The sequence below is a fragment of the Lonchura striata genome, chromosome 2, assembly GCF_050655825.1.
Source record: "Lonchura striata isolate lonStrDom1 chromosome 2, ASM5065582v1, whole genome shotgun sequence".
In the NCBI taxonomy this organism is placed as follows: Eukaryota; Metazoa; Chordata; class Aves; order Passeriformes; family Estrildidae; genus Lonchura; species Lonchura striata.
The window spans coordinates 149126731-149147270 of record NC_140704.1 but is presented as its reverse complement, the minus strand read 5'-3'; the positions used below and the strand labels follow the sequence as shown (position 1 = coordinate 149147270).

Here is a 20540-nt window from a genome sequence, read left to right as displayed (position 1 = left end):
GGGACACCACTGAGCCCCTCAGGTGCTGATGCCTGTAAATACACTGAGAATAAAGAATTTATACAGCATTTCAGATGGAGAGCAATTGCTTTCCAGTCTGTAACACTAGTTCTGCCTTCCCTCCTAGGTGAATGTGTACGGCTTTGGAGCAGACAGCAAAGGACACTGGCACCATTACTGGGAAAACAACACTTCAGGTGGGGCCTTCCGGAAGACAGGCGTCCACGACGGGGATTTTGAGTTCAATATAACTTTAACTCTTGCCTCCATTGAAAAAATAAAATTTTTCAAGGGCAGATGACCCTGGCCACGGGGACAAGTGGGTGCTGCAATTTCCAGCATGCAGCAGAACAAAGCTCAGTGAAGAGGATCTGGGCACCAGCCAGGTTTGAATGTGTGGACCTGCGGTGGGTTTGGAGCATCTCCCACTGCAGGGATGAGGCCGAGGAGCGGCTTCCCAGCTGCACATGATTTCTATCTTTGGATAGCTGGGAGCTGCCAATCAGCTGGAATAAATTAATCTCTGCTTAGGCTCTACGGCTGGATTCTTGAATTACTGATGAAAGATCTGCCTGTTGCAATTAGAGGAAGCCTGAGCACAGGAACTGCTGTCTGTGTGTCTGTTCTCTCCTCGAGCAAGGCAGGAGATCCTTGAAGAAGAGTGAAAATGGCTTCTGGGACTTGAGACCCGCCAAGGCAGCTGTGAACATCATAGTAAGGATTACCTCAAAGAAATGAATTCACTTCTGCTGTTGATCTTCTTTTTGAACCACCTCTTCTCTTTCTCTTATTACTTCTGTTTTCATGCTGTATTAAGAACAAACATGATGAAATTGCCTGGAGGAGAAAATATTTCAACCATTGCCTCATTTTGCATTGATAGTGTCTAGAAAATATGAATCAAATCATCTCATGTATTATTTAATATTGCTTCTTACACAGCCATAATGATTGAGAACATAATACTGAAAACTCCAGGAAAAAAAATGGCCTTTTTAGCCACTTGTTTGTCTCATTTGGTTATATGTAATTTTGGGGGTTTTTGGGGGGTGTTTTGGTGGAAAATACTCTGGATTTTTTTTTATTTAATCAGTTTAAAATTGGAAAGTGGACTTTCATGAAGTCATTTATATGTGCCTTTTATAATTGTGCAACAGATGTGATTTTTTTTTAAGATGAAAAACCCTAAATTCAACATTTTTATAAAAGGGGGGGAAAAATCAACCAAAGTTTAGCTTCTGTCTGGTATGCTTTTGTAATCAAAACCAATAATAACAACTCCTATATTGTATTTGAACAAACACAAACAAGACAATTTTTGAAGGTAGGTTTTACCTTTTTTTATGGGAAAATATTCAGAAGTCCCAAGGAAATTTTTCTTCTTATTTTTTTTTTACAAGTTTAAAAATGTGGTATCTCTTTACAAGGTCTCCATCTGAAATGGAAAAAAAAATCATCATTTGGGATATTAACTAGTTATACACTAAGAATCTTTTGCTCTGTAGCAGCACCTACAAAGACACAATCTGTATAAGCTGATCTTAGAGCATGAGACAGACTTCAAAATCATGTACTTCTCTGGAGAAATGAGTATACTGATGTCAGTACCTCCAGGCAGTGAGAGCAGGAAAGTTACAGTGGAGGTTTTATACTCACAGATTTTTTGCTGGAATCAATGCATTAAAGCTTCAAGGACAGATGAAGTATAAATCAAAAGTTTAGTCAGTGAAGAATAGAAAACTGTGGTCTTTTCTTCTCAATGTGGTGAAAACAAGACTTGTGGATTATGGATCCACTTTCAGCCTCGGTGAAACCAGAGCAGTTCTTGCCACAGACTTCAAGGGACTTTTGATCAGGCTTGGGGAAAATGGCATATTTAATTTTTAATGTATCACATTGGTTGGAGTTTATGGCAAAAGAAATCATCATCTAAATGTCCTCTCTTCTATGCACCAGTTGTGGCAGCATGTCCAAGCAGATGAGTATCTGAGTTGGTGAAAGTCCTTCAACAGTGATGTGCTTCATCCAAGATTTGTCCCCCTGTCTTTCTGCACCAGTTGGTACCAGTGGGGTGCCCTCCAAGGCAGCAACACGTGGCACAGTGCCATGGGCAGCTGGAATTTTGGGCGGCAGCACCACTCACCAGCATTTACTCATGGGATATAAAGAGCCAAGAATGCCAAATGTCTGTGTGGGAATGGAGCTCCCTCAGCTCGTGTGACCCTTCATTTCAGCAATATGGAAAGGGCAGGATTTTCAAATCCTCATGATGAGACCTGTTCACAATCCTCATGTCAGGAAGCCATTTCCCAGCATGAACTGAGCTGCATGTCACAGGCACAGCTGATTTGATGGGCTTGCTGTCTCCTACAAGTCCTTTGTGAAAGAATGAAGCATTACTGCCTGAACCATATTTGTTTGCTTTAAGGATTCCTGCTTTTTAAATTGCTGTTAATCAACATGCCTCTTATGAGATGCTGCAGTGATACAAACAAAGCAGGTTTAAGAGGTAAAAGACTACGTGTAAGATGCCAGTCAAAGCTTCACAGTTTGGCTGAATTTTGGAGCTTCATGTACTTTTCTTTTTTTCCTCATGGACAAATATTAGTAATTCAGAAACATTGACTGCTTTTTCAGTCATTTTTAGAAAGACTTGGAAGAAAACTCATGGTGGTTAAATCCCCTTGATGTTTTGTTGTTTTTTATTTTTTTTTAATCACAGGGGCCAATTTGGAATCAAAAATAGTAGAAAAAGAAGCCAGCTATATTCTAGCCTGTGTTGTTCTGAAAGTTTCCTTTTGCTGTTCTAATAAAATTTCCGTTCTCCCCTGAACATTCTGCCTCTGACAGTACATATAAAACCTCATGGGTCATACACGCAGGTAGATTTAGTGTCTTCATCATTAATGCTGCAATTCCCATTTAATTTTGTTGCCAACAGCAAGCAGGGACTGTGTACCACTGACGTCTGTTATTCAGAGTGTGAGGAGAGCAGAGTGGATCTCTCCAGGTGTAGGATGAGGAATAGTGGCTGCCATCACGTTTCTATTCCAGGGGAACTTTCTCTAGAATCCTTTAGGCAGCTGACTATTGTGTTAGTTTCTTGTCTCAGTTTCTCCACAATTTTGCTGCTCTTTCAATTGCCTTCAGAACCAGGAGACATCAACAGATGATGCTGAGGGAAGAATTCATTCTCACTGGCATTGTTGAAGACTGTTTTCCGTCTAGAAAATCTTTGGATTTAGTTTAAAAGAATCAAGGATAACATTTAACAGCATGTCAAGGTTTCAAACTCTTGGACTGTATTTGCCACCACTGCAAAATCTCTGAAGAACTCCTTGAGTGTGTGTTATGTTTTTTACCAAAGCCAAATCTCTTGAGCACTTTTTTCTTCCCATGTCCAGATTTTCTTTGTACTTTTCTCTGACTACACAATAGATTATGATTTTTTTCTCTAATGGTGTGGAGTTTCACACAATCATTTGTTGACATTTTATTTATTTAACTTTTCAGTATGATATGAATCAAAATAAATTTTTTATTGTAATCAAAGTGTTTCTGTGCACACTTCTTTTTCCACAGTATTTTCATTAACTCCTAGAACCTCCTCTGTCACATAACAGTGTAATGAAGCTTATTCCACTTCTTCATACCCATCTGGTCAGACTCAATGATCTTAGAGGTCTTTTCCAGCCTTTAAGATTCTGTGATCCCTTGGGTGACATTGGCATGTTTCAGGCTGCTTGTGGTCATGGCATCACACTGCTCACATGGCAGCTCTAGGCCTCTCTGGAGAAAAGAAATTGAACTTAATATGCATGTGGTCTCCTGATGGATCTATGCTCTATTTAGGAGGTAAATAAGGGGAAATAATGCAGACTCAGAAACCAGTGACTTGAGAAAAAAATCAGCTTGTCTGACCTGGCTGAGATCTGAGGATCCAGCCCAGGTCCCTGTTTTTGGGGCCTGCTGAGGTCACACAGGCAGTGCAGTCATGGCTGGCTGAGCTGTGAACTGGGAGAGCCCCTCTAGGAGATGGATCCCTGTGGTCAAGTGTCACTTCAGCTGGTCACACCCACAGCTGCGTGACCACGGCTCTACATGTGGAAACACCACCTTGGCTGTTTCTCATGGACATCATCAACTGCTCACTTTCCTTATCTGTCCTTTCCTTTTCATGGTTTAAGGGACTGAGTAGGGTAGCTGGTCTGGCAGTGATGCAAGCTGCCCTTTGAAGTGCAACCATCCTGATGATAGGAGCTCAAGGTCAGCTCAGGAAGATCCTGTTCAGACTCAGGCTGTGGTGAGCTGGTCACAGTGAGAGCTGCTGTCTAGTGTGACCTTCAGAGGATCAGGTTCTCAGAAACTGCTTGACACTTTCCTTTTCAACCCAGGCTCTAGACATGCTGCATGAGTGAGATGTTAAACACCAATAATAGATACAGTCCAGCCAGAATCACACTTGTTGAAAATTAAGTGGGAAGTAGAGACACACAGGTCTGAGGAGCTATTCCAGTCACTTCAGGTGCAGAGGAGATGCAAAGCATTTGCTCCTCTGTTATTCTCAGCAAAGCAAAATAACACCTAGGAACAGCTTTCCTAAAAATAATTTTGTATTTTGCTTCATGTCCACTCACAAGAGGTGCAATGCAATGCGACTTCCAGGTCTGAAATTATTTTGTCAGGAAACTAATTTGTATAAAATTACAGTCTGGAAACCACTTGAGACTAGTAAGACATGCAGCAACAACAACAGCAGCATGCAGACAGATGGACCAACCACAGGACTTGGACAGAGGACTTGGCTCATACCATCAAATGAAGAACAAAAAGACCCACAGGGGAGCTGTATGGCTTCAGTCCATGGCATGGGTTCCTTTGATGGCTCACAGTCAGAATAGCAATTAAACCCAATGAATGAAAAGGCAAAGGAGTCCCTTGCCACCCTTAAAAATCTGATTTCCCTTGTCTTTTCTACAGAATTTGAGGGAGTTAATCTCATTACATTTATTGTCTCCAGACAATATGAAATAAATAGGGTTCATACAGTGAAAAGTTCTTCATGGTCAGGTACCTGTATGCAGAGGAAAATCTCTGTGTTTTCAGTTAAATTTTCTCCTGTAGGAAATTTACTGTGTTAGTCTGCTCCTTAGTTTGAGTTTCTAAGGTAACCTTTGGCTGGCAGAATATAAATATATCCATGTGGGAGTTTGTCTGTCTGTCCCCATGACATTAACACTCCTACTAAGAGAGGACATTTTCCACAATAATTACTGTTTCCACATAATCAGAGACTCCAGAGTTACTCAGCCACTACCAGCTGGCCTCCCTGTCCACCCAGACACCAGATGAGTGAGGAAAGCCTTCTAAACCTGTGCCATGAGCATCCTGCAGCACCATGGGCTCCCCCAAGGGTACCCCAAATCAAGTGTTACATCAAGGAGCCCCTTAGGGCCATTTCTCCCCATGTGCATTTTTGTGTTTCTCTCCTTGCTTCATTGGGGCTGGCCCAAAGAGCTGCCACCATCCAGGGAAGCTGCACATTGCTCCCCCAGCCCCATCCCAAACCCACAGTCTGGGGCTGGGGATGTGAATGGACTTTGCCATACCTAAGATGTGCTTTGAAGTGTTTTTTTTCCAGTGGCTTTTCCAGTTTCAGCCACATCCCATGTTCAGCCTGTGCAAAGACCAGAGTGGGTTTCATATGGTACAAAATATCAGAGTGATTTCACAGCATCAATCACAGAATCAATCATAGAATCATTGTGTCTGGGGATGACTTTATGATGCTGAATTTTATCCCCATTCATCTGTTTAGCCCAGAATTTTTGTGTCTTTAAAACTAGATCCAAGAGAGAAGAGAGGGAGAAAGAAAAGCGGTAGAATTTTTTTTACTCCTGTACTCAAAAAACAGAGATGGTTGGATAGAATGGTTGCGTTGCAAGGGACCTTCAAGATCATCCACCCTGCTGCCATGGGCAGGGACACCTTCCACTGGACCAGGTTGCTCAAAGCAACCTGGCCTTGAACATTCCAGGGATGGGGCATCCACAGCATCTCTGGGCAATCTGTGCCAGTGCCTCATGCCCTCACTGCAAATAATTTTTTAATAACATCTAATCTAAATCTCAGCTCTGTTAATTTAAAGTTGTTCCCCCTTGTCCCACCACTATTTCAACTCCTCTTTCTCCTTTAAATGTTGAAGGATTCAAGTATCAGAGGGTGGGTGAGTGTGACAAAGTTCCCCAAGATGCTGATGAGGCACAGAGCTCCTGCCTGCAGAGGTAGAGTCACAGGAAAGAGGTGTGGGAGAAACAGATGACTGTTGGTCCTTCACTGGGGACACCAAAGGGTTGGCTGCAGCGCTATAATTTGAGGGTTTGATTTGAATAGGTAAGTAAGGAAATAGAAATAAACAGTTTTAAAGGTGAAGATAGGATACATAAAAATAAAGCAAATGGATCTTTTGGAAAATCTTTTGAAGAAAAGTAGAGTTTTACCCATTTGTTTGGTTCATCAAAGTAGGTGGGCCAGGAGTGAATTAGGCTGGTGATGCTTTTGGGCACACATGTAATTTGACCCTGGCCAGTAGCCAAGCACCCACACAGCCACTAATCCAAAGCACAGCACTCTATGGGTGCTAGGAATAAAACTAACTCCATTCCAGGCAGATTAAAATAAACTAGATATTGGAGGAATCTTGTGGATTCCAGGATCTCTGGAAGTCTGCAAACATGTATTGCCAACAACACCTGAAATAAATCTAGGTCAGATTTACACCTAATTACCTCAATTGCTGGATGCTTCTAATTACCCATTCATCCCAGAGATATCCCACTGGAATCAGGTGAAATTAATACCACTAGCAGCAAAGACAGGAAACTAGCTGAAAAAACTACAAGCTGCTTCAGGAGGAATGCACCTGGGGCATTGGTGGCTCTTCACTTCTTGTTACTTGTAGAGGCTGGAATAACATTTTAAGACCAAAAGCCAGGGGCAATGAGAAATCACTTTTATTTGGCTGTGGGCATGGTGTTTCCTTCCTTCCTTGAAGGTGGGTGCCATTCCATCCTTCTGTGGTGGCTTCCTGTGGGCCAAGGGAATGTCACTGCTTGTCACCAGCTGCAGGTTTTGCAACAGCTTAGCAGAGAGATCCAGCAGATGCACACAAATGAAGCCAGAACGATGTTTTTCATTTCCAGTAATAAGCAAAGGAATGGGAACCATCAGCATGCACAGAGATTAATGGGTCTTTGAGCAGTGAGATGTGATTAACTCATTTTAGTCAGCGCTGGGGATCTCAGCACCTCATTAGCTTTTTCATTAATGGTTACAACTAATATCTGATTAGCGTCTGTTTTGCCAGTAATGAGTTCTCCTTAATGGAGACAGAGTTTTCCACTGTGTGTGACAGTGAAAGGAAGAGGGAAGGAGCTTGCTAATTACTGTGCTGACAGGGCACTTTGCCATCCAGGTCTGACCCAGCTGTCCTCCCACACCCCTCTTACTGGCCCTGCCCCACTGGCACAGGCAAATGTGGCCCATGCCAAGTGCACTCAGCCAGGCAGAGGGAGAAGACCCAATTCTGGCTCCTCAAATCAGCCCAAGCTGCATGTCAGTAGGTGGGACAGCCTTGGAAGGACTGTCCCCCTGCCTGGGCTAAGGGGTACCAGGGCAACAAGAGCCAGGAGATGCACAGCAGAAGAATCACTGGACAGAGATAGGAAACAACAGCTGCTCTCACATGCAGTTCAGTGCAGCAATTTGTTTTCTAATAGATTTTTCTATAAGACTTTAATGATTTCCCCACTAGAGCGTGCTCTTTTCCCGTTCCCATGAGTTATCCCATGGCTTCTGGAGCACTCTCACAGCAGTGTGTCACATCACAGGCTCAGAGCGTGTTCCCTCCTGACACTTCTGTCTTCACAGCTGTAAGGCTTGGGATTTATTTGCTGAATCTATTTTGGCCTCTGGGTAATAACTAAATACAAGAGCCCACAGGCCATGATGGAGAACAAGATGAGAAAAGTTCTGCAAGGCTTCACACCCTAAGGGTTTATATCAGTGCTGCTTTCTGTGCAGTTTTCCTTTCTGTTTGAAAGGGGACGGCACTCCCAGATATGTTGTGGATTTTTTTTTTTTAACTGACCCTATTGAAATGCTCATGATTAAAAAAATAAATAAATAAATAAATTCTTCTCATGTAACCTAATTTCCTGATAAGGAACATGTATTTGGGAGTCCTGGCTATGTTGTAGTGGTACAAATCTTTTATTTGGGGATGTAAAAGGTTTTTGTTATAGCAGACAAAATGTCCTTTGCGGACCATAAAGGCAACTCAGTTATTTCTAGAAGGACTTTAATGTTATGCTACCAATATCATCAGCTTCTGTAGTTTTGGATTTATTTGTTTTCAGCTGTAGTGGGCAAATGTTAAATGAGGCAAAGATATATTGTAAAAAACAATCAATGCTGCAAATTAATTATCTGGGTACAACGAAAACAGAAGGTCTATCTGGCTGCTGGCTGCCAGCAGTGTGTGAGCTGTTTGTCCAGTGCTTTCTTCATGATAATGGAAAGCACAGTAAGGCTTATTTACCAGCTCTAGACATCCTTCCAGAATAGCCAGCTGTTCCTTCCTGTGACTACATCAGTGCTGCTCAGACTTAATTTTCTGGAGCTGGTCTCACCCACAGTGCTGAGGATAAATTCTCTCCAGCTGACTAACCATATCTTCTGATTAGCACCTAACCCTGCATCTCTTGTAGCCCCAAGTACTGTCCCTCTTACCTAAAATAATATTATTCCTGAAACTCATGTATTTTAAGTAAAATTATAAGAAATCATGTAAGAGTACTGCAGCAATATCATCAGAGAGGGACTCCTATGAAATGAAGCTGAACGTTTACACTGTGTCCCCAGAGGTGGCAGGAAGGTAATGTTGGACATTGCAAAGGGTGAACTGGCAGCTGGCACTTAACAGAAGTGTTCTGGGACATGTTTATATATGTAGATATATAGGCATAAAAGTAGGATATAATAAGATAGGTCATATCCCATTCTTGTGACCAAGGGCATGGAATATGACTGTACAGTTAAGTTCAGTGTCTTAAAAATACTGGATGGCTCCATCTCTACTGTCTTTGGGAACAGTTCTTGACTGATGCTGCATCCCAGGCTAAGCCTGGGCACAGTCTGTGGGGGATGAATAGCCATGAGCTAAAACAGTGCCAGGAAACACACTATGGACTAAATAACATCAACAATATCAGGTCCTAGTTTGTCCTAGCCTGAATGTGTACCCCGAACCTTCTTTTCTGCCATATGAGCAAACAGTGTATAAAAAGCCAAGAAATACTGTGTGGCTTTTATGCCTTGACCTTCTGTAAAGAGGAGGTGAAGACAGATGAGACATGTTCATTTCTCTAGGATCAAATGGAGTAGAAACAACAATGGTCTTGCATTGCAGCTTGGGAGGTTCAGGCTGGACATCAGGCAAGAGGCCTTTCTCACTAGGAGGGTGAGAAGGAAACAGGTCAGCCAGGAGAAGAAATGGGACCTCTTTCCCTGGAGGACATCAGGGCATGGATAAATAAAGCCATGGCTGGTCTCACACAGTCCTGTGGATTCCCGCTTGGGTCAGGCACCTTCAGAGAATCCTTGCAGCTGAGGCTTCTAGGAAGAAGAAACATGGGTGAACAGTGTTTCTGTGCTGGGGTTATGGGGTTATGACAGTGCGCTACTCCAGGGGGAGAATGGCTCTGGTGAACCAGCTGATATGGAAGGGTTTGAACAAAAGACAGAAAAATTCCTTTAAACTTATTAGTGAAGAGTCTCTCATCCAGGTTATTTTGGGAGAGGCTCTATTTTGCAGGAAGGATAGAGAGATTACTGTGCTTACAGCAACAAATGTTGGCCTCACAACTGGTACAGAACAACTTTAGTTCTTTGTGTTTCAAGTAGTCACTTCCTTTGACAACAGTGCCCTTCAGAGCCTCCACTCTTGTGCAGTCCTGCAGCAATACTTGGCCATGTTCTCATGGATATAGATCATCTCCTCCCAGAGGTCAAAGCTACATCAATTTACACCAGGCAGCACAATTTTCCATTAGTCCCAGAAGAAATAAAGAATCATTTTAAAAATTCCATTTTTGTAATCACCTGTATCCTCTCCTAGAATTTAACTTTCTGGATCTGGATTTATGGAAAGGCCATATGGCATTTATAGATTTGCCATACTTGGTATCCATTCCATTCAAGTCTTTCAGCTTGTCAAACTTCTGCTGGAGCTTAGCACAGGAAGATCTGGGACTTGACTAGACAGTTTTGATCTGTTCAGCAGCCATGAAAAAGAAAGCCTGGCAGAAACATCAGACAATAGTTTCCCAGTACCTCAACAGGTTCCTAAAAATCCTATCACTTTATGGCATGCAGCAAGGCCACAAGTTGTCACCAAAATGACAGTGACATGGTGAGTCCTTGTTGCTGCATCAAGTATTCAGTGTCTTCATAATAGTGTCTGTCCTCACTATCAGATGTACAAATGCAGAAAAAAATATTTCTATCCCCAAAATACACAGTCTGTGTAAATATTTAATGTAGCTACTGTGCAACAAAGAATAAACAAAAAATCAAATTAATGACTATATAATTTTCAAAATTATCTTAAACCTTATTTTTACAAAGTATGTTGTATATAAATATGCATATATTTACACAACAAAAATCTAGCTATCCTTGGAGCCTAAGTTTTTATTTTTTTAACATGTTATCCAAATCTTTTTTCCCACCTCCAAATTTTTAGAAGTTGTGGATTATTTTTGAAAGTCGGAGGAAAGAGTTAAAAGCACCTATATTTACAATGTAGCAATAAGTTCTGGAACAAAGTGAAAATTTTCTTTGGAAAATATTAAAAACTTACAGTTATTAATTAATAAGTTTTTAAATCTCATTCTGTTTTGAAAAAACCCTCATCTGTGGAGGGAGAGAACAGTATGGCTGCTTTAAGCATGAGGTTAACAGATTTCACCGACAATATTCTGTAGGTCAGTCATTAACCATTATCCAGGCCACTAATCTAAAACTTACCCTGACTGGACTTGTCATGCTCACAGTTATAAACTCCTGGACCTGATGACCAACACCCATCCTGGCTTTGAGGAAGCCTTCACTGCTCAACACCAGCCCTGCTGCTGAGAATTCACACCAACCACTCCACTGACATCAGCCTAAACCTGCTTGGTCACTGAGCTTGGTCTGATCCCATGTTAGCCTAAATCCAGTTTAGGACATGACACAGAGGTTGCTGGAGCCACCAGGAGATCTTTCAATTGTCTTTAGTGGGTTTGGATGAGAAGTGCAGGTGATGTCCATGTCAGAAGTCACAAACCTTTAGCACAGCTTACATCCACCCCGCTGGCTGCACTTAGATCCATGCTCCAGGTGCTGCCTCATGGGAGTGGCCCCCAAAACCAGGCCATAAGTGTGCAAACAGCCAAGCAGAAAGAGCAGCTGTGGGACAGGGTTTTAGTCTGTGTTTTATTTATCACTATGGACCCAGCCTGAGTCAGCTCAAAGCCAGGTGCCACCAGGGCGCTCTGAAGCAGGAGGAAATGCCACTGTGCCAGGGGCAGGTTGAGCCATCCCATGTTCTTTGCCATCTCCTCACTGTTCCTCCCCACTGCCAAGCAGGTGTTGGCCACCCACTGTTGGCTTTGACTCAGAGGCTGGGTTTGGCACTTCTCCTTTGCTAGCAGGAGAGATGGCAATCAAAGCCCATGCCTGTTTTCTTTTCCACTGGACTGGAACAATGGAAAGTGATTTATGCTGAAAAAGAGTTGTACAAGGAAAACGATGCCATGAACGCAGTGCAGTCCCTACCAAAATAGGAATGGGCAAGGAAAGGGAGTTCACAGCACACAGATCAGTAAAGTAACTTGTTGTGGTTAACAGCTCAATTGAGTTGTGGGTCCTGATACTGTGTAAAGGACAGAAAGGTCATTTCATGGCTCTTTCACTCTTTCCTATGGAAAGAACTACTTCTCTTGGAAAATTGTAAGTTCATTTCCTAGCACAGCTGTCTGTGGAAAGACATCCCTGAACAGGTCCAGGGAATGGAGAGAGAGAGGTCAAGTGCCCCTATTCTATCAACCCCAGTTAAGTCCATGGCTGCTATCAGCCTGCCATCAGGAGGTGACAGGTCCATCATCTCTTCCCATGTGTTTTCTTCCCCATCATCATCAGGGCAATCAGCTCAGAGAAGAGCAGGCAGCAAGCCCATCAGGGGGTCCTGCTGAGTCAGCCCTCTCTGACTGATTTTGGGTTACTACTGACCTTGGTGAGACAGGAGGTGGTGAACTGAAAGCTGGAAAGCCTCCTGCTCCATTCCTCACTCCTGGCTCCATGCAGTAGCCTGAGGAAAGGCTCTGGCTCATCAGTTTGTTATTGATCCATGTCACAGCAGTCGTAATTGCAGGGATGGGAATAACAATTACAGCAGTGGAAACAGTGTCAGCTGTGGGGATTTCCAGGGCAGGAACATCTCCCATGGAAGAGGTTGTTCTGAGACTGCATGGTCAGGAGCAGCACACTTGGTCTCTGATTCCCACTTTGCAAACCTGATGGAAGCCACCCCATTTTCCTCTACCCACACCTGATCACATGTGCATCCACCTCATTTCTCCTGGCCTGAGGACAAACAGACCACTTGAACTCTTGAGATTTGTTCAAAATCCTGGAAGGCAGAACTGAACATCTCTGATGGGCACATAACATTTGGACAAGGAGACCCCACTGGTGCAAGAAGACATACAGCACATTCCACTAACCTTGAGATGATCTGCATAGTCCTTGTGTCCTGCTGCTGTGTGCTGGATAAGAGAGCACAGCATCCTAAGATTCCTTTTAAGGAATAATTAAGCAGATTTTAAGCCAAAGCAGTTTCACAGAACAAGAACAGACTAGGATCTCAACTGCTTAGAGCTAAGAAAGCAGGACTCAACACAGTATTCTTACTGAACAACAAAAAAAAATTGTTTTACTGAAGCTGGTAGAGCTCCAGCCCCACTGATGTTTTTTTCCCCCTCTTTCCATCCAAGCTACAGCTTGTGCAAGAGAGCAAGACTGTACTGGTGCAACTGTGGGAAGGAAAGGAGAGAGGTAAAAAGAGGAGGGAGCCCTGTCCCTTCCAGCAGCCAGGAGATGCCCACTGGCTCTCCCATTTTGTGTCACAAGGAAGAGGCTGTGCAGATGCACAACCACATCACTGGGCACAAGGGCAAACAGCAGCAGCCCCTGCTCATGGGGAAGAGCCCATATCTCCTTTCATTTTCTCCCCTGGGAAATCCATACTGATGTATGAGCTGCTCTGGAGTGACTGTCCCACACAGCTATAGGAACCAGCAACGACCAATAAACACAATTAACAGATTACATCATCCTGCTTCTGGCAGAGAAACCTCCCCAGGTCATTATGATCTTTTACTAGAAGGGTAAACAAGGACACGTGACATGTCCACCTTCATTTATTGTGCCTCTGGTCTGCATTCCCGTCCTGATTCTTGTCTCTTCTCTGCTGGCAGCTAATGAAATCCCAAAGTGGGCTTGTTCTGATTTTTCCCACCCCTCCCATTGCTCCCATTTCTGATTTCTGAGATGTTCTGAGAATAATTCTGTTAGCAGGAAAATAAACAGAACATTACTCTTGATGGCATTCAATTGTATTTTCTCTTTCCCTGATGTCAAGCCTTGGCAGAGGGGGGTAAAGAGGAACTCAGGGCCATCAGAAAAGCTTTTCTGGCACGGACAAGAAACCTGCATGCTGCCAAACCCTTTACTATTGTTCAGTGTGCACCCTGCTGTTTGTTTGGGACCTGGAAAATAGAGCCTTACTGTGAAATTTAAAGTGAAAAATATTAAAGCTGAGCATTGCAAAGGCAGGTTAAGCAGCAGAATGAGCTGGTCCAGCAAAGGGGCATTTTTGCCTTCTGTGACAGCTAATGGTGAGAAACAACAGTTTGGATTTTTTAATGGCTATTGTTTTTGGCTTACAGATGAGGAGTTTTAAAAGAGACTGAGCAGAAGTAAGAGAGAACACAAACCAGACTTGGATCTTTTCAGATTCTATTCACAGGGCATCCTTTATCCCCAGAGGCACAGCTATGCCCTCCTTGGCTCAGGTCACCATGGTCCAGCATTTTCAGCCTGATGGGCCCCTGACATCCTGCCCCTGCAGCAAGCCTGTGTCCATCTCTACTGATGGTGCTGAGTGCTTCTGCTTATTTCACATTTACCACCTCAGAGTGAAGCAGAGATTGGGGTGCCACAGGATCAGATCTTTGCCAGAGCGACTTAAACACAAGCTGTGTCAGTTGAAAATGCAGCTATTAAATTTTGGAAGGACTTTCTCTGCACCACATGGTAAAGCTGCCTCTCTTCAGGGACTCACATTCTCAGGAGTTTCCTCACATCCCTGCGAGACCTGAGGATGCTCTAGTCAGGCAGCAAAAGGAAGAGCCAGCAGCTGAGGAGGCTGAGCTGAACCCTTGGTGGCAGTGAGTGCTGCCACCTCACTTCTCAGGCTTAGCTCCAGATGGCAAACAGCATGTGCCCAGTGAAACCCCAGCACAGGCTGCAGCAGCAAGTGACAACATCAAGACTGACAGCCAGGGAGAGATATTGCTTGAGGCAGCACTCCAAACTGAATGCAGCTGGTTGGGTGCAGGAGGAAAAACAAGATGCTTCAGGTGGAAGAAGGCACCTGAAATCACTTTTTCCTCACAGAGGAGCATCAGCCTGTTCTCCATCCTGCCAAGCGTGTTGCACTGCTTTCACTGTGATTGCTCCTGAAAGGGATAAGTCTCTGCTTTCCTTTCCAGCCCAGAGTTTTCCCTCAGAGCATAAGCTTGGGCCCAGAGTCACAGACCAAAGCTGCCCCAGCATCCCATCTGCAGTGGACATCCTGAAGCAGATGCCTGAGGATGTGCACACACAGAAAGTCAATTATTCCTTCTCTTCTCTCCCAACTTCTGGCAGTTGACACCCCAAAGAAGAGGTTACATTTCAATCCACCCTGTCCTACATGGATTTTTTTGGCTGTTTTGACACACTTTGAAAGGCACTGCAGGTGTTGAAAGGCATCTGAACCCTTCCCATCCAGAGAGGGCAGTCTGTCCTCACTGTCACAGCCCAGGCACACAGAGATAAAGTGCATTATAAATTATTGCACTGGCACAACTCTGTGTTTTGGTCTCCCAGTAAGCCAGCTGAAGAACTCTGGGGGTTACAAAAGCCAGGAGTTAATCAGTAACTCAGATGTTTATCACCTGCATGTTTAACTATTTTTTTCCTCCCCTGCAATACCTGCTGGTTTGAGTTATTTTGCCTTCTTTTAATGAGTAACTACTGGGAAGAGGATTAAATACACCTGTTCTCTCAACATGTTATGACTTTTGGTGGTGGCCATTTTGACTGTAAGCAGCTGTATCCCACAGATATTGACACATAGAAAGGAAAATTAAAGTGTTTCTAGCAAAAACAAAAAAAAAAATTCAGACCCTTCAGAACACACCGTGTCTAGTCTGGCATGTTGCCAGTCCTGTGCTGTTCTGCAGGCATCTCCATGCACACCCCAGTATGACTTTACCCCTTATATGCTCTCGCAGCATCTCCTGTTGTCCTTTCCTTTCCACCTGTTTACTCAGAACCACAGAAACTTTTGGAGAAATGAAATCTCTGAAAGTTTTGTGACCCACATATCTTCCTTCTGCTCTCTGCCAGTGCTTGCTGGGAGAGGAGCAAGGAGGTGAACAATTTTTTTACTGTACTGTAGTGAATTTTGGATTAGGTACTCTACAGTTTGGCCGTATCTGTGTAGATGAAGGAAGCCAACAACTCTGCCTGCTCACAGGTAACCTGAGGCAATGTGGTCCATGAGCACTGCAATGCTAAACCAGCTGAGCATGAAGGGTTTTGACATCTGTGAAAGTACATAAAGGCAGCACTTTCAAGGCAACTCTACAAAGGATGGGCTGATCTCTCTGTGCCCCTTCCCACTCTCACTCTGATTCCTTCTTGCATTGCATTTCTCCCCAGGTCTTCAGTGTTTGGTTGCTTCTCCCTCTCTCTCTTTCTTCAAAATACAGCTTTTAAAGCAGTTGTTAAAAAATTCATGGCGGCAAAGCTTTGTTCCTGTTTATAATCCACTCTTCTCACTACTGATAACAACATGCAGTAATCCAAGTTCAACTCCTCTTTGCCCACCAGAAGTGCTGCAGCTGCTCTCCTTAACTCCCCTCCAGCTTCCTGGAGCCTCTGCTCATGCACATAACCTCCAGAAGAGAAACAGAGAAACAGGCTGTGAACGTGGGCCTGAGCTCACTCAAAAGCTGGGGGCATATAATTAAATGAAGGCACAGTGCTTCTGCAGCACACACTCCCTGTGATGTTGGCAGAGCCTGAAAGCACACAGCTGGATGCCAACAGTCCAGGCAGCATTTAAAGGAGCAGTACTGAGAAAGGGAGGATGGGTTGATGGACATATTCTTCCTGTAAACTGGAAAAGTCTAAACACAGAAAGCCAGAAACAACAAATCCAGAACTGTGCAAGGCAAATTTCATGGTTGTTTTTGAGAGAAGAAACTCTCTTGACCTGGCAGTGATGTTACTTGCTTCCTAGCATTGATTCTAAAATCCCCTTTTCTCTTTCCAGCCTACATTAAACACTAATTAAAGCCACCTATTGCAAAAACAGCCCTAGGTTCATAGTACTATTTATTAAGCTGCCTGAAAAGCCCCCGCTCCCTAGTGAGATAAGAGAGAACAATATTTTTGTGTTACCAATTTTTTTTGTTAACTCTTTTAGTTATATACAGTGAGATGAAAGAGGCAAAAGGAGTAAGCAAGAGGTAGAGATCTCACAAAAAAAAGGATCAGTAATTTTCCATTTTCCTTTTGCTGGAGGTAGGGTAGTAGTTTGGTCACAAAGAACAGAACAATACAGAGTAAGCAGAGGCTGATGCTCTGCAGCATGAACAGAAATCAGCTTCCACAGAAAATGCCAAGAAAACCTGTGACCACAGTGAGAGGCTAACAGTGTTGCATAGATTGATTTTCCATAGCAGGTCTCTTGTTGAGCATGAAAATGCCATACATCATTCCTCAGGCTGACAAGCTTTGGTCTTACAAAGCACAAGCTTCCCATGGAAGCCAGTTATCCCTAGATACAAAGGTTTTTGTCATTTTCCTTAAGACTGCAGGCAATCAAGAGAGTCAGCCTTCTACAGTGCAAGGTAAAGTAATTTACAGTGTAAATTACTGTATTTCCTGCCAAGGCATTGTCCAGGTGTTAAATACAGTATGGGAGCTCAAAGTGTTAAACTTTAAAATCTTTGCTGCCCACATTTCACATAGTTACCTACAAATCTGAATTTATAGTGATGAGAGACAACAGTGAGTGCATACACATTTACCTTAAGTGCAGTATTTCACATGCCACTGAGAGCCCCCCAGAGCTCCTTGCACAGCTCAAATGTGTTTGCTAATTACAAACCCAGGGGGAACCTCCCTGAGATGAGACATCCAGGATTTAATTGGCCAGGGGCTGAACAACCACCATATTGCCCTATTCAGTGATTGTTAACAAGGAAGTAGTAAGTTTTTACATTTCTATCTACATTCAGTTCCTCCTTATGCAACCAATTTCTCTTTTCTGCTCAGTTGGTGATGGAACATCATTTCTGGTGGGTGCCTTCAGTCAAGTGGCTGCAGGTGAGAGAAGCAGACATGGGCTGTGTGCTGGCACTGGAGGCAGGAGAAGGGCTGGATGGCTGCAGCAGATAAGGGGCAAGACAGCAGATTCCCACAGCTGCCCACTAATTTCCCACCAGGTTTTCTAGAGTAGATGTCTGCTGGTTCCTGGCTTCTTTTTCTGCCTCTCTCAAGACTGGGATTGAAATACTCGAGATTGTATTTTGTGTTTGGGCTCAAATGTTTCTTATCTATATTACAGTCTTACAAGTCATGAGTTCTACTACATTCTACTAACAAGCTAAAAAATGGGTAACTATCTTTCTCTTCAAGGTCTTTTAAGGCTAAATTATCCAATTAAAAAACAACAGCTACATTATTTTTACTTTTAACCCGATAATGAATCACCCATGTCCCGCAATGTGGATTTTTCTAACCAATTACAAAATACCACCAAACCCATGAAGAAGGTGAAGAAGAAGGTAAGAGGAAGGACCAGCCACTGCCTTAAAGCCTCCATCTTAGCTTTATAGATATTACTATAGTCTAAAACCTTAAACTCTAAGTTTCCCACCATGTGATATTACACACTTCTATTCAAACTACCCACCCCTAATCCCAGTTTTATCACTCAATTTTAGAAGCCTTCTCCATGGCCCCAGGTCAAATATAGTGTTCTCTTGAGGGTCTGTGCCTTTCAACACAGAAACTTTAAAATTCTCTGCATTCAGGGTTCCAACAGATGTCCTTACACTGTAGCCTCCTCAGAAGTCTTCTGATAAACACTGTTCATGGCAGAACCAGGCATTATAGGCATCTACAACCTGTGAATCAGGAAAGGTAATTTTCTCTGGAAAGCTTTTCTGCAGTTTGTCTTGCCTCAGGACAGATACTCTTTTTAACTGCACTGCAAGAGGAGGCCTTATCTTTCAGAAGCATATCAATATCTTCACATGGAAACAAATCACACCTAGACTACAGTCAAATATGATATGCTCATATCATATGGATATGAGTAAAAGCACTTTTTATGACTGCAGACCTTAATATTAAAAAAAAATATATATATAAGGGAAGAGGAAGGATGAAAGAGAATAGCTCATCAGAGGCAATGACCTGCTCAGAGCACACACAGGTCAAAACATGCCAGGCAGCACTGTTCTTCTTGTAGCACTGAACTCAGGAACATCACAGGGAAGGTGTACATCCTGGAAAAGGTATCACTCACTCCTCTGAGACATGAGGGACGTGCTTGCAGAGATGTGATGTTAGAGAATTAGTTGCTGATTCACCACTGGGATTTTTGTCTGAGTTAAAATTTTACTTTCCCAACACTACATGGTCCAACCTGGAACTCACCAAACCTAGCAAGGCTTATAACCTGCTAAACTTCAACTTTGTCTGCAGTGTTCTCCTTGCTTCCTTTCCTGTGCTACTAATCATCGCTTTATTTCTGGAAAGTGGAAGCCAGACATGGGGAAAAGTGACCAATCAAGCAATAACACTGCAGTTCTGACCAATGCCAGAGAGAGAACTTGAACTTCCTGTGTGCAAGGATTTGGAGTCCAAGAGCAGGAGACTGGAGGTGACTGCTCCTTAAAACCACCTTGAAGGTGTTTCTCAGTCCAGTTTTCTTCTTCTCCCCCAGATCAGACACTCAAAAGATCCAAGGCATCACCAGGATGTAGTTTCATTTAAGCCAAAGTGGATTCTCAATGGAAATTCAGCATCATTCTTGCCTTGGACTCTGGGCACACCTGGAAAGGCCAAGCAGAATTTTAGCATCTGTACCTACACCAGCTCCCATGCCTGGGCAGGAGCTCTCAGACTGCCCTGCACGTTCAGTGTAGCTTTCAGCACCATTGCCATTGTGGAGCTGCACAAGGGGGGTTTGCAGGACACAAACACACCCAGGCATGACAACAGCACACAGGAGTTTCACAGGAGGTTTCTGAGTTCACTGTTTATCTTCAGGGATCAGTAAAACCATGAACTGAGACCCAAGGGAAATTAAAAGCAGGGGTCTTCAAGTCATGTCCTCCATGGCAGTTCTCTGTATTCTCAGGTGCCTTTCACCTTCTGATACTGGTTCTTTGTCTTGATAAAACAATGTTTATCTAATAATGTCTATCTCTTCCCACTACTGCTAAGTGGTTTCCTTGAATCTTGGCAGTCTTTTCTGTTTTAAAATACCCTGTATTTCACTGAACTTGTGTGGGAAACATTCAGCCTCCAAAATGCCTTGCAGCACAGAAGGAAAGGAAGGAAAAGAAGTGACCTTCATCCTGCCTTGTGTCTGTGGGAAGACTGAAGTCATCAGATTTGATGACTCACCTTGCTCCTCTACGCAAGGTGAGACATTGTTTTGTCATCAAGGGTGGCTACAAAGAAAAATCTTGATTTACACATCAGCTTCCTCATACCAGAAGCATGCCTGTGTTCTGTGTGGTGCACTTGTGCTGATACTCAAACAGCACAGCATGCCCCATCTCAGAGCTAAAAGATTAAGACAGTCAGGATTACTCAAGACATAAACTCTTTTTAAGTCACTTCTGAAAATCCTGTCCTTGAAGTCTGCAGGCCTGGGTTCAGGAGAGGAAAAAAAAAATCAGTCTAAGAATATGACAAAGAAGAACAGAGGTGATGAACTTAAGGAAATGAGTGTGGACCAGGATATAAATCTCTTAGTCACACACAGATTGTACAGATGCCAAGAGCGTCACTCTTCACACACAGACATAGCAGAAACCTGTCCTTTTTGCTGCCATTTATAGTATCAAAAAAACTCCAGCCAA

General features: G+C 43.3%; 1 protein-coding gene across 3 annotated transcripts in view; it reads left to right on the top strand.

Moving 5' to 3' along the window:
- ST3GAL1 (ST3 beta-galactoside alpha-2,3-sialyltransferase 1) overlaps positions 1–19970 on the top strand; it is a 94257-nt gene extending 74287 nt beyond the window's left edge. For all 3 annotated transcript variants that reach the window (XM_021542387.4, XM_085572581.1, XM_077781923.2), the window contains exon 7: positions 128–19970. In XM_021542387.4, coding sequence (XP_021398062.2) covers positions 128–301 — 174 coding nt within the window. In that variant the 3' untranslated portion in view covers positions 302–19970. The remainder of the gene's footprint in view (positions 1–127) is intronic.
- The last annotated feature ends 570 nt before the right edge of the window (positions 19971–20540 follow it).